Genomic DNA, 15,992 nt, shown 5'->3' on the forward strand with positions numbered 1-15,992 from the left:
AAATATAATATATATATATATATAAGTGTTCAACAATGCAACAATTCTTTCTTATTTTTCATTTTCATCGAGATAAGGTCATGACTTCACATGGATATATAGTAAGTCTCACTTGGGGGCTGTTTAATGATAGTTTGAGTTTCCCTTTTTGGAATAATTAGTATAATTAATTGAGTGCAATTGAGTTAAGCAATCGGCTTGTATCAATTATTTGATTTCATAATATGTTAATTAAATATATCTTTCCATTCAAAATTCCATTAAAAAATAGCAATTAATTATTTTAAATTCAAATTCAACCTCTTTGAATCTGATATCTCAATTATTTAAGTGTTTATATTTTGAAAATCAAAGCAACTCTCTTGACAAAAAGTTGATTTTTTCAATTAAATTTATAATGATTCTGGATATCTAGAGTCACTCAATTTAATTCCTTGCGATAGAAAAAAATGTGATAAACATTTTTATCATTCCGTATTAGTTCACGTTCTTTTTTGTTGTTGTGTCAACCATTTATCATGAGGGATCAAATGGTCCTCACAAACAAGTAGAGTGATTCCGGTCCCCGGACAGGCATAGTCAACTGCCCTCATGAATGAGCAGAGTGACTCCATTTATCATGATAGATCAAATGGCATTCACGAATGAGTATGGTGGCTCCATACAGTTATAGTCAACGGCCCTCATGAATGAGTAGAGTGGCTCCGGATAGTCAGAACTATTATATATATATATATATATATATACATATATATATATATATAATTTTTAGAAACTATACATGCATTTTTTTTTAAGATGAATGATTGAGAGAAAAACAATAGGAAGAAAAAAGGCAAGATATTTTAATCATTTAGTTAATAATTTTTTCTCATTGTTTTTCCTTCAATCATCCACCTTGTAAAAATAAATGGCTAAGATTATTCCTTAAGGTCTAACACCTGAAGGTCTCATACCAAATCAATATAAAGATTATGTGAATTGATTGCATGCAGTTGAACCTAATGAAGGTGAAAATCTCTCCTTTCCCTTTTAACTGAGCTGCCTTTTTAATGCCCCAAGATGTCACTCCATTGCACTTTAACTTGGCATGTAGATGAATTAACTTTGTATTTACTAAAATAAATAAAATTTATTAGGCAAACATGGAGTGTGTTTGGGAAAAGGAAACTTTGCTGATCATTCGCGTGCATTCCTGGAGGCATCAGGCACAACACTCATAGTAAAATGCCATGGAGTAATTGGATAAGGAAACTTATTAGATGGGGCCTTGCCAGGGGTACAAATCCCGCATGAACAAGGATTCCCAATGAGTTAATTCCTGCCAAGGAGAAGTTGGGAGAAGGAAGCCTCACACTGAAATGCCAGATGAGGCCAAGGAGAGTTTATGTGCTAGAACCCATGTTCAAGGTTCTTACTTCATATATTTTCTCCTTCCTCATCTATAATGTCTAGAATTGTTTTGGAATCTGCGCAAGACTAGACACCCGCAACTAAGGTGTTATGCTCAACACTATTTGTAGTGCAGAATCAAACTTACAGGCGATCGGATTTTGATCAGAGGCGGAGCGAGGATTCTTTTTAAGGGCAGGCCAAAGGGTCCAACAAACTTATTTGGGTAGGGCCAAATTAAACCTGAATCCAAAAAATACATTATGCAACTAAAAAATTTCAAATTTTAAAATGTAATTCTTTTTTTTCAGTTAGTTGAGGTGTGCCACGGCCTAGGCAGGCCCCTAGTTGAGGTGTGCCACGGCCTAGGCAGGCCCCTTCCCTCCTCCCCTGATTCTGACTAGCCCGCCAGCCCGACCAACTATGTTATATATACAGCTGTGGGTAATTGTGGATATTTTAAGGTATCACGAAAATTTTTAACCGAAACCAAAGACTGTTTGTTGTTTGTCTTTATTGAAATAAAACAATAACAATACAAAAGGGTGGCATGCTTCTTTTCGGCATATTCTACTTTTTGCTTAGAGAGTGGTTCGATAAAGTCAAGTAAATTAAATCCACTATTCTGCCTACCAATGGATTTTCAATTTCATTATTCATCCAATATGCAAATTGGGTACAATACAATGCATCTATTCTTATCGAACTTGATTGTTCGTTGATGAAATCACGAACAACCTCAGATATTGCATTTGATACTTTTTCCATTGTTGATCGGCACATCACCTATCTAAAAACATTTCATGTGGATTACGAATCATGCATACGCTAGCCTTGTTCCATATTCTTAGCTAATAGCCACATTTAGCCGTGTTCAAGATTCTTAGCTAATAGCGACATTTGAGAATATTTTGTCTTCAGGATCGACAACCTGGAAGAAGAAGGGCATACCAGCACCCTCTAGTCAAGGAATTCAAAAAATAGATTGAAGGCAAAAAACTGGGGTTTCATAACCTGTAAAGGACGACTCAGTCTCTTTAATCAAAAAACGTGTTTCACAGAAACTAATAAGTTTTGTAGAATTGGCTGACACCCTAAAAAAGTATAAGTTTTGGGATCTTTTAGAAAAGTAGTTTCTAAGAACTGGTTTGATGACTGTGTTGTCATAAAAAAAACACGGGGAAGGAGGCAAAAACCAGTTTTATCTCAAAAAGCGAGCTACCTCAAAACTGGGTTGTTGACAAATCAAGATTTGACGTTACCCAAACACGCCTAAATCTAGGTTTTGAGTGTGTTGCCTCCAAAACCCAGTATTAGGCGTTCATCCAAATAGCCGTTAAGGTATTACGTTGGCAAATAAGTGAATATACAAGCACGTCAGTTCTATATTTTATATTAACTGTTGAACTTGTGGCCATTGTGTCAAGTTCTGTAACACCTTAGTTGATTAGAAAGAGTTAAACGATTTTAAGTTTAGAAGAGATAGTGTATCTCTTTAAGACGGTGCCAACAATATGATTTGCTCATTAGCACAGATTAAGGCACTATATTGGCAAATAGCAGATGTACAAGCATATCCGTTTTATATTTTTTATAAAATATTGTCGACATGAGTATCATAGGTAAATCATCTTCACAAACAGTATAAAGCGAGGCCCGTTTCACGTATTATGCCATGGTTTGTGGGGTGTATCGATGCAATTTTTTAGTTTTTTGTACTTAAAACAAACAAAACTCTTCTAAACTAATAAGAAATCATAGAGTAAAATGAATAATAATAAGTTCCATATCAGCTTGCCTGGTTCGCCGAGGCACCAATAAAATGTGTGCCGATACAGGCTGATTATGTGCGATATTGATTACATTGGAAAGCACCATGGATTCATGCTCCTCTGTTTTCTCTCTCTTTTTCCCTTCGCTGAATATTTACTTCGTGCTTTCTGCAATTCAAGCTTGTATTCTCCTGAGATTTCTATTCTCTGAGTCAGTAGCTTGCATCGCTTCTGTTTTTTCTTTTATATATTCTAATCAAATCCCTTTAGTTAAGTAATCGATTGTTGGGTTGTTTCCCCGTTGTTCTTTTTATTTCCTTGTGATCCGAGGAATGGGGTATATTCTGGTGAGCTATCAGCAGAAAATTCTCAGGTCCTCCGCTCATTCCATTTTAATGTTCTAACCGTGAATATTGAGACAAAACAGGAAGATCTTTGTTGCATTACAGAGTCAAAACATACAACTTTCTTGTTCCGACCAAGGTAGTGGCTGCGAAGTTGATCTAAAATCAACAGTCCGGCATCAGTTATCTGGTTACATTAAATTATTTCCAAAAATCTTAGGATAATAGCCGATCCGAGTCTAGACAAATTTGCCATGGTCTACCCCATATGGCCTTGTTTTACTTGAAGCATATCCCAGTTCCAAGCCCACCACGTATTGATAATATGTGAACCTCACTGACGTGGGATTTTCCACTCGATGGTTGGCACAATCAAATTTCTTTAGCTTAATTACCACTCCACAGTAGATGCACGGTGCATTCATGCAAAAAAGGTTCTATGGCATCCCAAATGTCATTTGAAAAGGAAAATCTCATACAATATCAATGACTACCAGACGGACCAATATCTATTTGGCTGTCAGAATAATGGCTGCCCACACAAAACTACAGAGAGACCACATGAAAATTTAATCTCAAACTTACAAGACGCTGCAGATCCTCCAATTTGTCAGTAAGCCTCCTCTTTAGGCTATCTATCTGCCCTTGGACAATTCAGTAGCTGTTTGGTCGTAAGAAGAAACATCTGCCCAGACAAACTGTTGAGACACTAAAGGGAATTCTTGATTTTGAATCTTTTCAAGCTGCTGCAGATACTCCCATCGCTCCACAAGCCCCACGCCCTGTAGCATGTGCACCACTTCTGCCATCTTTGGCCTATCATCAGGTGAGCGTTGGGTGCACAACAGTGCCACCTGGACAACTATCTCTACTTCTTTAGGATCATAGTTCTCCTTCAAATTGTTGTCCACAATATCAGCAAGCCTTTTCTCTCTCAGAAGCTTTTTAATCTGCCAAGTGAAGAATGTGTAAGCCCATGTGCATGGCATTCTGTGCACCCCCATGCACACAAACTGTTGTATATCTAACTAATTTATTTTTTATGAAAACAAACAAATCAGAGTATAAAATTCACTAATATGCATTTTTACAATCAGAAGCAGGCCTTGCAAATCTCTTCAAAGGATGTTTCAGGTTTCCTCATTTTGCAAACAATCCTTCCTTTAATTCACAGCACCAGGTTCATATTTTCATGTATGCAAATATCTTTACGATGTTCCACTTTTCCCTTACCTTGACAATATTAACATGACAGATGGACTAATAGTGCACACAATCATGGTTTAGATTTTGAAAAAATGGCCGTATAGCCTATATATTCAGTTGTCATAGTCTCAGAACTGTGTGAGCGTGTGCTAGTTTCCATTTTATGCATACAATGAAGATAAAGAAAAGTTATTTTAACCACTAAAAAATGTGTCCAAGTGCATGTGAAAGATAAAGAGGTTACATGGTCTAGAAGGAGTACATCCTCCTCTTCTTCAAGTCGTGAGAGATCTATTGCACGTTGTCCAGTGACAAGTTCTAGAAGTGTAATCCCATAGCCAAACACATCTGTCTTTTCCGATGATCTTCCTGTGCTTAAATATTCCGGAGCAATGTGACCCATTGTACCACGCACTTGCGTTGTCACATGAGTGGAATTTGGATCAATCAGCTTTGCTAGCCCAAAGTCCCCAACCACTGCTTCATAATTTTCATCTAACAAAATATTAGCAGCTTTCAGATCACGATGTATAATTTTAGGATTGCAGTACTCATGCAGATATTCCATCCCATGAGCTGTTCCCTGGGCAATACGTTTCCTTGATGGCCAGTCCAAGACCTTCTCCCCAGGTTTCAGATCTGTCTCATGCAATAAATAAAGTGAACGATAAAAAATCTAAATTTGCCAACATATCACAAGTAGTAGGCCAATAAATAACACAACTGCCAAGATTAATAATGACAACGTGACCTGAGCTGATTCAAGTCAAACCAAATAGTCAAGCAGATGATAAGATAAAGATCTTTTCACCAAAACCCCTTAAAATAAACCTTGTCTATGAAATTTGAATGAATCTAAAAGATTTCACATTCACGTACATCACACAGCAATTAAGAGTCCAAATGGTCAGCCTTAAATTCACCAAAATTTTACAAAAGTTGTTTAGATCGTAGCTAGACACTCATGATTTCATAACACAAGAGAGGGTTAAGTAGCTTAGGTGGTGCTTACTCTTAGAGATAGGAAGATCAGCTGCCACAATCTATGCTTGCAGAAGGACAATGGAAGGACAAAAGAGGTACACAAAGTCACAGCCCAGAGTGAGAGGCATGAACTAATTGAATTCAATTAAATCCAGATTTACGAACATTACATGGGACGATAATGCCCTAGTTACATAAACAACGTAACAGACGAAGTTACAATCAAATCCATATTTGAAATGCATAACATGTGGGTCAAGATGAGAACTCAGTCTAAATTCAGCACGTCCTAACACTTAATATATGCATCCAAGTCCAAAAAATTTATGAAAATATCAGGCATGGACAAATTTTGTGAAACTTCCAAAATAAAGCAACACTCGGACATAGTTTAATTTAGTTTAGAAGGAGCTCTCTCTCAAAAAATTATCAAAAAGAGGACTATGATTCTTATAAAAGAAATATCCTCCTTTCCCAACATGCATAAGTATTTAAATAAATCAAAAATAAAAAATGCAACTTGTTCAATGTAAAGATATCTGAAAGGATTTCAGATGCCTATTTGCATTAGCAAGGGAGAATGAAGACTAAACTGCAGTAAGAAAATTTTCAGTAACAAATTCCACAACGTACAGCCTAATGGATTAGAACATGCAGATTATACCAGTAAAGAAAAGCTACAACAACCAATGGCTAGGATACCTCGCAGACAATGAGCAACACTCAGGTTTTCCATGAATGGATAAACCAAAATCCTTTCTGATGCCGTGATGCAGAAACCAATCAGTCTCAAAATATTTTTATGAGTTGCAACACTTATCAACTCCACCTCCCTAAGGAATGCAGCTTCACCAACAGGACTGTGGTATGCTGTCAAACGTTTTACTGCAACCTTCGTGTTATCTGAAAGGATGCCCTTGTAAACTTTTCCAAACCCACCTTGACCAAGGACATTATTTTCGCTGAAATCGCCAGTTGCAAGCTGCAGTTCACGCCAAGAAAATTGCTTTATTTGACCAAAGGCAATTCTGTGTTCATCCTCACCTAAATTTTCCAAATGAGTGTTAGAGATAAGGATGCATATGGTAAGACAGATACTGAATTGTTTCAAACAATGACTTGCTATAATATGAGCTGCTGATTCCTATCCATCATCATCCTATAAATAAGAAGAAAAACGTGCACAAAAATCCTCGTTATCTTTTTCACTAGGGCCAAAGAATCTTGTTTTGGCAGCATCAATATCAGAGAGCTCATATTCTCAAGAAACACTTATTCCTGGATATCCAATGTATAAAACTGAAAAATGTAGAGAAATATCTTTAATAATTATTTAATAAAATAGAAAAAGTAAGCCACTCAAAAAGGATAATATTTTCAAATAACCAGACTTTAACAGGAAGCAAACCCAGTTGAAAAATATTGAATTAGGTTTTTCATAAACTAGCAACATTGTAATCCTCAATTTAGTTACATCCAAGTACTGAAATCGGAACAATCACAAAGCAAGTCTTCCACCACATTTAGCACAAATCAAAGCATATAACAATACTAGATTTCGACTGAAACAGGATCAAAATTAAATAATTATGTTTTGACAAGAAAAACAGTCATCTGTAGGCTCAACATTGTTTAGCAAATATTAGACAAAAAAACAAGGGTACAGCTTTTCATAAATAACTAAAGTTAGTATCAATGTGGCGTACCTGAGACATCAAAATATACGTCATGTTTCAAAGCACGTGCTTTGCAGTTCAAATAAATGAATACAACTCCAATGGAAAGCATAAGAATTATGCCTCCTCCAGCACCACCAATCACAAAACCACGATATCCCAAATTTGATGAATGTGAATCTACCAAATTGTTAAGTAGATAAATGCATCAGGACATCTTTAAGATAGAATAAGAAACAAGAATGGACAAACCCAATCACGGATGAAATATACATGTGGTGATGGGAGAGCTCAAGAAACACTGTTGTGAGCTAAAGTTGCAATCGAGATGGTTTCCTGTAAAGCTGCAATAGACGGTGTAGACAATATTAGTTTGTTGGACACAATGGTCTTTGAATCTATTTATTTCCACCTGCAAAGAACATAGCCTTTTACAAAATATACAAACATATAGTACATACAGAATAGATATATTTAAATTATATGTGCAAAATCTAGACACATATAGTACATATAAAATAAATATACTTCTATATTTACACATTTCTAGCAGTCTCATGCCTTTAAGGCACAGAATTTGTCAATTTGGAAATTGCAAGAACCACTAGGAATAACTTTATCAAAGTGCTCAAATTATAAGCACGAGGTATCAATCAATGTCTTCACAAACAGAAAAGAATCACCAAGGCTTTATTCAATGTAGACATGTAGCCTTAGGCAAAATAAAGTTTCATCAAATTGAGTATGACTTACTTATATTTAGCAACTGCAAAGAACCTCACAGGAATGGTCCCAGTGAAATTGTTGGAAGAAAAATCCCTATTAAACAAAACATGGTGAAAATGAAGGAAATGATGTTTTCACTGGGAAAGAAAAAAATGAAAAAATTGGCATGAATAATGTATCTGTTAAGGAAGAACTGAAGAATCATGCTACTAGACAAGTTACTCAAAGCAATGCTGTCAGCTCAACATTAGCAAAGGAGTTGGCTAAATAATAAATAATGCCTTACACTTCTTTCAGCCCTAGATTGTTTGCAATCGAGTCTGGAATTTCTCCAGTTAATTGATTATTGCTGATTACCCTGCATGCAAGTAACCCCCAAATTCAACTGAAACCAGAAGATGAAGGGATATGAAACAAGTTATCATGTACAAAGCAGCTTCGAAAAGGTGAATTGCTTTTTAGATGAAGCCTGCACAACCTTCCAGATTTATATCTCTATTCCAGAAGCCTATATATAGGAAAATTGAAATATGCATATTGAGATGATGCATATATTGCATACTTCTTTTATGACAGGGTCTGCCTGTATATGTACACACACACATAGAATATACGGTTTGGCAGTTTCAGAGCCAGGTGCGGACTTGTGTGTGCAGTTGTACATGTGGACCCACACAATTTAGTTTACTCATATATTAGTTTCCTCAAATAATTTAACTTATTACATATTGGTGTCCCTTAAAATCTAGAATTTTTCCTCGGATCTTATATATTGGTGCCCCTCAGCCACAAAATTTTGGCTCCACCACTGGAGATTGGTCACTTTCTATTACAAACTAATCCATACATTTAAAGCTTAAGTGTTTGACATGTTTTAAACCTAACCCTCAGTTTTGACATATTTTCTCTTCTTCTAAATCGGCTAAAAGGTCATATTTTATATATATATATATATATATATATATATATATATATATATATATATATATATATATATATATATGCACTCAACATCTAGAAATTTTCACCTTTTTGGTGCATTTTTTCCATAAATCCAATACAGATGGTTTCCAAATGTTCTAAAAACTGATGCACATATTACCTGTAACTTTCATGTCTAGACAGATTGTACAATCCAAAAAACAGACCATTAACTTTTAAATGCTTATACAATCCAATCTATGCATAAAAAAAAGTATAACATGCCAATTTCTATGTTTTTAGACAAGTAGATCACGTACATATTGTTAGATTTGTGAAAAAACATTTATAAGAGCAAGTTGTTGAGGTACTTTGTACATTATGGACTGCACATGTATGTATATGTATTGTGTCTGTGTGTGTGTGTGTGTATATATATATATATATATATATATAGAGAGAGAGAGAGAGAGAGAGGAAGACTCAAATCTGCTGTATGCCAGATGTTGATAGCTAAAAATTAAAAATTTGTCATTGAAAACACCATAACCGGATGTTGCCAATGGCTAAAAATTAACATTCGCCATTGGAGACACCATAAATGATTACTAAAGGCACCATGATCCGTTGTTCCATAAACCATCCTTGTTGCTCCTGTGCAATTTTTTTTAACAACAGATTTTAAATTTAGCCATCCGGCATACTCACATACATACAAACATATTATAAATGTATATATATATACGTTCTGGACGTTGCCGGATAGTTAAAATTTAAAATTTTGTTGCTAAAAACCAGTCATTAAATTGGTATTAGCCATGGATTATAATATAGCGATGGTTTATGGTAGCTTTAGAAAGTCTATGGCTTTTTTAGCAAAAAATTTTTAAAATTTAGTCATTCAGCAACTATCTTCTGGCACATGGCAGAAATGAATTTTCCTATATATATATATACAAAAAGCGCGTTATTTAAAAAAAAACGCGAAAAAAATGTGACAAAATGAGATGTCATTTTAAACTTTAAAAAACGTGTTTTTTAAACGTTAAAAACGAAAAAAAAAACACGTTTTTAACGCGTTTTTTTTCACTTTTTTTTCATTGTTTTCATTTTTTTAATGCCAAACAATTTTTTCCATTTTCTATTTTTTATTTGTTGCAAATATACTTATCTTGTGATGTTTGTGTTATTATTTTCTCACTTATTTTATTTTTCCCTAATTTTTAATTTTAATTTTTTTTAAAAAAATACCGTTTTTTTCCTTTTTTTCTCATATTTTTCAAGCCCTCGATATGATACCCGAGAAAAACCTCATTGTTTAAAACTCTGAGACGTTATTTGTATAGACACACACACACATATTTATAATCGAACCCTCATCAGTGAGACAAGCAATATCTCAAAGGCGCTCCTATATCTTGAAATTTTTCATGCAAATCATTGAGGTTGAGGTAATAAAAATGAAAATGCAACTTGAACTGGTTCAAGATACGCTAACAGCTAATAGGTACATAACCGGGTGCCCTGCACCCCCAAAGGTAATCTTCTAACTGGAGGGTAGGAAACAAAAAAGATGTTCAAGTGCCCCAGAAGCAAGTACACGTGCGTGTTCAACATATGAGGTGTATTAAGAAAACACTATCAAGTAACTTTTGTTCCACCTTGTTTCAGAAGGATAGCAATCAATCTGTGAGTGGATGATTATTTTTGGGCAGATACTAGATCAGCTGCAACATGAATGGTTATCTGATCCCCCTAAAGAAGGTAATCTGAAACTTAACTTATTTATGTTAAGACCTTTAATTTCGTAATTTGTCAACAAAAACTTACAACAATGATGTCAAGCATCTTCATCAAAGTGGTCGACAAATTTGATCTCAAAAGAAATTTTTGAATTTTGGGCACGTTTAGCATATGAGGTACAATTTGAAGAGTCCCACAAGCATATTTGGTCATCCTTAGCTCCTTATCAGTTTGTTCTGTCGTTAATTGCTCTTGAAATATAAGCATTCTAAGGGAAGAGCCTGCATAATGCATTTCACAGTTTAATTCATTGTGTGGTTTCAAGATTCCATAGCATACTTACAGACGGCGCAGCTTAGAAAGCTGACCCCATTTGCTCGGTAGAGGACCAGTGAAGCCATTGTTTGCCAGATTTAGGTACTCGAGTTGGGTTAAATCACCAAGGTAATCAGGCAATACACCAGATAGATTATTGTTTTGTAATTCCCTGTCCAAACCAATAATTAAAAATTGGAGAAATCAGTATTTGCATGAAATTCCAAACTTTTGAACTATTAAGGACATGGTAGAGATATTGCATTCCAAGGCAAAAGGGAAAAAGATTAATTTAACTAGAAGATTTTTGTTAACTACCTACTATTAACCATCTAACAGCTAAAAACAGAATAAAGCTTTCCAGATTCCACAGGCAAGTGTTCCACTAAACTAGCACACTTACATCATTATGAAGTATCCTCAAAAGGCAGAACGTTGAAAGCTAATTGGCAATATAAAAGATACAAATATGAACAAGAAACAACCTGCAAGTTGCAATATGTTGAGAAGTTCAATCTCAGTTAGCTTTGAGAATTGAGTTACAACCACAGCTAACTTCTGGAATAAGCGTACTTTAATTTTTGATCTCATACACCAGAATGCAATGTGGAAAAGCAACACTGATACCATTAATTGGAAGTCGAAGGTTAACTGTCAAACGAAACCTGTAAGAATTAGGAATGGGAAACAATCTAAGGACCTTTTTTGGGGAAGAAACAGGGATAACAAATTGTCCACAATAGGTGGACATTCCATCATGTTATGCACATCAAGTGTTTTCATTTGAAAAACATAAAAATAAACCTTCTGTACATTGAAAATGCATGTAAGAGATGATACTTATAGAGATATTATAGATCTACACGACATTGCTTTGTATCTGAACACACCTACCCTCAAGATAGGCATAATAATTAATATCCTTTGGGGTAAGAACATGCATGGTTTGAACCTGTTCCAGATCCATCATTTGGGGTAAGAAACCTACTTCCATTCGACTCATGTGAACCTTGCTGATCACGGATATATGGTATAATCAACATAGAGTAGTAAAAGTATTATGACGATGAAAACAGCAAACGAATATCCAGAGAAACCAAAATCCAAATTCTGAGAATATAAAGCAATCAACAATAACTATAGTATCTGTTTGACAAGAATATATTAAGTTATAGCATTTAATCTTGAGAATTGTCCACATTCGCTTTTTTGGCGTTTGCATCAGAAAAAAAAAAGATAAACTAAAATATAATAAAGCAAAATTATGCAAGAAAGGACTATTCATGCCATTCTGAATTAGCATGTTGAAAATCCCATTGAACTTGTCTTAACAAATACCTTATAGCTACTCCATTGGTGTGTTTACCAAAACTGCCATTTCCCACATATTGAAAATTTCATCTACCTATGTAAGGCTAATATTCTTGGTCCAATATCTTGGCCTCATTAATGCTTAATGATAATTCTACGATGCCATGATGCCACATTGGTTATGCTTCATGCTCATTTCCCATAGGAGGAATAACTAGTCGAGCATTCCAACAGTTGGAAGTGATATTTCAAAAATATATGAGTTGACATGAATGAGCAGAAAAATGTAGACGCCGCAGCATATAAGGAAATATTATCTCTTAAATCATAGCAATTAATTATTATAGGTAGGCAGAAGAATCAGTTCATAAACCTTTCCAATTCCAGATTAAAGGAATGTCAATATAAATGGATATGCTTTAACGTTCTAGATACTTACAGACTAACCAAGTGCTTCAGTTTAGTTATTGAAGGTGAAAAAGTTCCTGATAGTCCACTTGAAGACAGGCTCCTGCAACCAACATTCATTTATACTGTAAAATAAGCTATATAAAGCAGATTTCCACACTGGCCCAGAGTTTCGAGAGAAATGCAACAACACAGGCACACATATGTAGATTCTCTCTTTTTCTCTCTACATGCATGCATACATACACAAGAAAGTTAGATTTGGTTAATATAAATATCAATGTTGTAAAAAAATGTCTACCAACGGTATATCGGTTTCCTCACCAATACGGCATGTCTGCTGATACTTGTTGGCCCACATCGCCCTATTTTTCAATTTTACGAATTTAAAAATATTTCAAAATAATTCAATTAATAAAACCGTGCATTGGCCAGTGACAGAAATGCATGTAGGCTTGTGTGGGTAATTACCAACACAGAATCCACACAAGTTATTTCTTTATATATTGGTGCTGCATTGGCCAGTGGCAGAAACGCATGTAGGCTTGTGTGGGTAATTACCAACGCAGAATCACACAAACTATTTTTTTATACATTGGTGCTGCATAGTCATTTGCTTATTTATATATTAGTGGCCATCAGCCATTTTATTTATATTAGGAGGGTCTAAACGTTTTTGAAAGGTCTAGACTTTGATTACTATGTATTATTTATGCCCCCTTCCAAAAAATTCTGGTCCAACCACCGGCACAGCCCTTGTATTTGTTACAAATCTACTTATCTGTCGATGTTTGTGCTATTAGTTTCTCACTCATTTTATTTTTTCTTCATTTGTAGTTTTTTTAAAGTTTTTAAAAGTTTACCATATTTTTTCCTTATTTTTCTCATTTTTTTCAGGCTTGCAACGTTATCACAGATAATAAGATATGGTGCTTCAAAGTGCATCCACTCCATCAATAAAAACTCTACTTTTCATAAACAGTAAGTTTTTTCTTCATCAAACCACATATGATCTGCACACGTTTTTAGTAGAAAACAACTTGTATATCACGTAATTGTGGCACAAACATGAATATCTTAAGAATCATTATAACTCACATAGTATCGATTTTGAAGAATTTAAGAGTACGTTTCAATATGTAAAAATCATTAAATAAGGTATAAATCATTCTTATTAATAAAAGATGCTGAATCACATATTAGGTCGTGTTGCAATAGCGTAGCTTCTAGCTATTGTTTATGCAACGCATGGGTTTAAGTATTTGAGGAGCACCACAGTGCGTGTGACTGCGTGTGCATGTGCGTGTCTGTGCAGGTGAGAGAAAAAGAAATAATGCATAGTGGGAACGGAAGTCACGGAAACTACTAAAAATAAGTGCAACGTCGTGAACAGAAACAACTTACAAGGATGTTACGTGGCCGTCGGTGCAGGTCACATGGGACCAACTAAAGCAAGGCGTCACCATATGGTAGTCCCAGTCAGGAATCTTATTGCTCGAGTCATTCAGCGCCCACCGCAGTTGAACTAAAGCTTCACCTGCCATGCACCACGCATCAGAATCAACCAAAATGAAAATCTTCCACCAATACAAGCACAATCACCATTCACATGGTTCTCAAGATAAACAGCGTTCCTTGATACGAAGAGCTAACGTTTTAACTGAAGGATCTCTAGAAGGCCTTTTACTAATCTTCGTGCTTTAAATATGAGTAAGTAAAAATGACAGCAAGAGTTCCCGTTAAAGATTATCGCTCGAAATTGGGTTCCACTACTCGAATCCGACTATGAAGTACTGACATGGGTAATGGCTACTCTCCCCCTATCGAAGACCAAACAATGGGAACCGCCATAATACAAAGCTGTGAAGATAACGTCCTTCGTGCTTGCTACCAGCTCTTGGGGCCGGGGACCGCTACTACAGCTGTAGCAGCTAATCTAGAAGAAGCAAGCAACGAGACAGAGATTACGGCAAGCGGCTGAGACACATACTCGGCGGAACTGTTCAGTTTTCCGGAGCCTGTACCTTCAATGTCCGGCACAGCCGACGGGTCGATGAAGCCTGCTTCCCCGAGTAGAAGCAGCACCAGCCAAATCACTGTTGACGCTGCCTGAAATCCCTTGCGCCGTATAAAAGTTTCTGTGCCCTCCCCAAGAATGGGTGCATCTCGTAGTATCATGTCTCCGTTCTTCTCGGTCGAGCTTTCTGGATGTTCCTTCGTTGAAGTGGACGCAAAGCTTCCAGTCGAAGCTGCGGACTGTGGGTACGTTTTCGGTCAACAATAAAGGGAAGGCGGAGATCTAAGGCGCTGGGAGATTCCTGATGACGATAGGATAAAAGGGGAATAAAGGGCACAGACCCATACCCCAACCCAACGCAGAGAGGCATCCATTTGGAAGTGTGGTGCAGAGTCAAGCGGGTCGCTTCCAGTGTATAATCAGAAGGGTACTTGGAATAACTTTGAAGTATGAACCTCCATGAAAAAATCGACCTCTCTCTCTCTCTTTTACAAAGCGAAGGGGACATTCAAACGAAGAAAGGGAGTGGGGAAGTGGGGATGTGGCTACCGGCGAGAGCCGACTGCATCCGATACTCCCCTGGTCCCGTAGAACAGGATTCATTCCCTCCACAGTCCCACCGACCCACTGTACCGTGATTGACCGGCGATGGACGGAAATTTATCAGGCCCACCGGCTTCCTTGTGCATTGTTCTAGAGAAGGGTGGTAGATTTCAGATGGTACCCATGATTCGCAATGGCTCGTTTTCTTCGCGTCTCGTTAGTATTCAAGGACAGATGGATGCGCAAACAATCTTCCATTTAGGCAAGAGAGACGAATCACGTCGTTCTCGGCGACCCTGCGTATGATCAGAGGGAAGTGGGTAATAACTGAATTGGACGAAAATAATTAATGGGAGTGCATAAGAGGAGGCAACATTCTCCCCAAAACCCTACTTCAGTCGGAAAGGGCAATATCAAACTCTTTTGTCCCAATTTCTTTCAATCTCTAACATATTCATTAATTTTACAGTAGATACTGACAAGGATCTCATCTATAAAGGATTAAGTTCTAAATATACATCAAAATTTGGATGATCGTATGCTTGGCATACGTTTTTCTACCATTATGCTGCTCCTGAAGGTGGACTATGGGGATTCTACATGTCATGATCTCCTAAGTTGGAGGAATTGCTCT

General features: G+C 36.2%; 1 protein-coding gene across 5 annotated transcripts; it reads right to left on the reverse strand.

The window, feature by feature from the left end:
• Positions 1–3,722: 3,722 nt before the first annotated feature.
• Positions 3,723–15,767, reverse strand: LOC116262546 (LRR receptor kinase SERK2-like). Of its 5 annotated transcripts, XM_050080194.1 has the most exons (12): positions 15,163–15,767; positions 14,823–15,047; positions 14,203–14,335; positions 12,830–12,901; positions 11,108–11,251; positions 8,387–8,458; positions 8,128–8,193; positions 7,648–7,718; positions 7,405–7,554; positions 6,401–6,742; positions 4,959–5,353; positions 3,724–4,458 (listed from the first exon to the last, which is right to left on the reverse strand). In XM_050080194.1, exons 2-12 carry the CDS (start codon positions 14,974–14,976, stop codon positions 4,144–4,146), a joined length of 1,914 nt encoding a protein of 637 aa, XP_049936151.1. In that variant the 5' UTR covers positions 14,977–15,047; positions 15,163–15,767; the 3' UTR covers positions 3,724–4,143. The 5 variants fall into 5 exon arrangements, with proteins under 5 accessions (XP_049936152.1, XP_031497864.1, XP_049936151.1 ...); XM_050080195.1 differs by lacking the exon at positions 14,823–15,047 and having other exon boundaries at positions 3,723–4,458; positions 15,540–15,767; XM_031642004.2 differs by lacking the exon at positions 14,823–15,047 and having other exon boundaries at positions 3,723–4,458; positions 15,365–15,767.
• Between the last annotated feature and the right edge of the window lie 225 nt (positions 15,768–15,992).

The sequence above is a fragment of the Nymphaea colorata genome, chromosome 10 (genome assembly GCF_008831285.2).
Source record: "Nymphaea colorata isolate Beijing-Zhang1983 chromosome 10, ASM883128v2, whole genome shotgun sequence".
Taxonomy (NCBI): domain Eukaryota; kingdom Viridiplantae; phylum Streptophyta; class Magnoliopsida; order Nymphaeales; family Nymphaeaceae; genus Nymphaea; species Nymphaea colorata.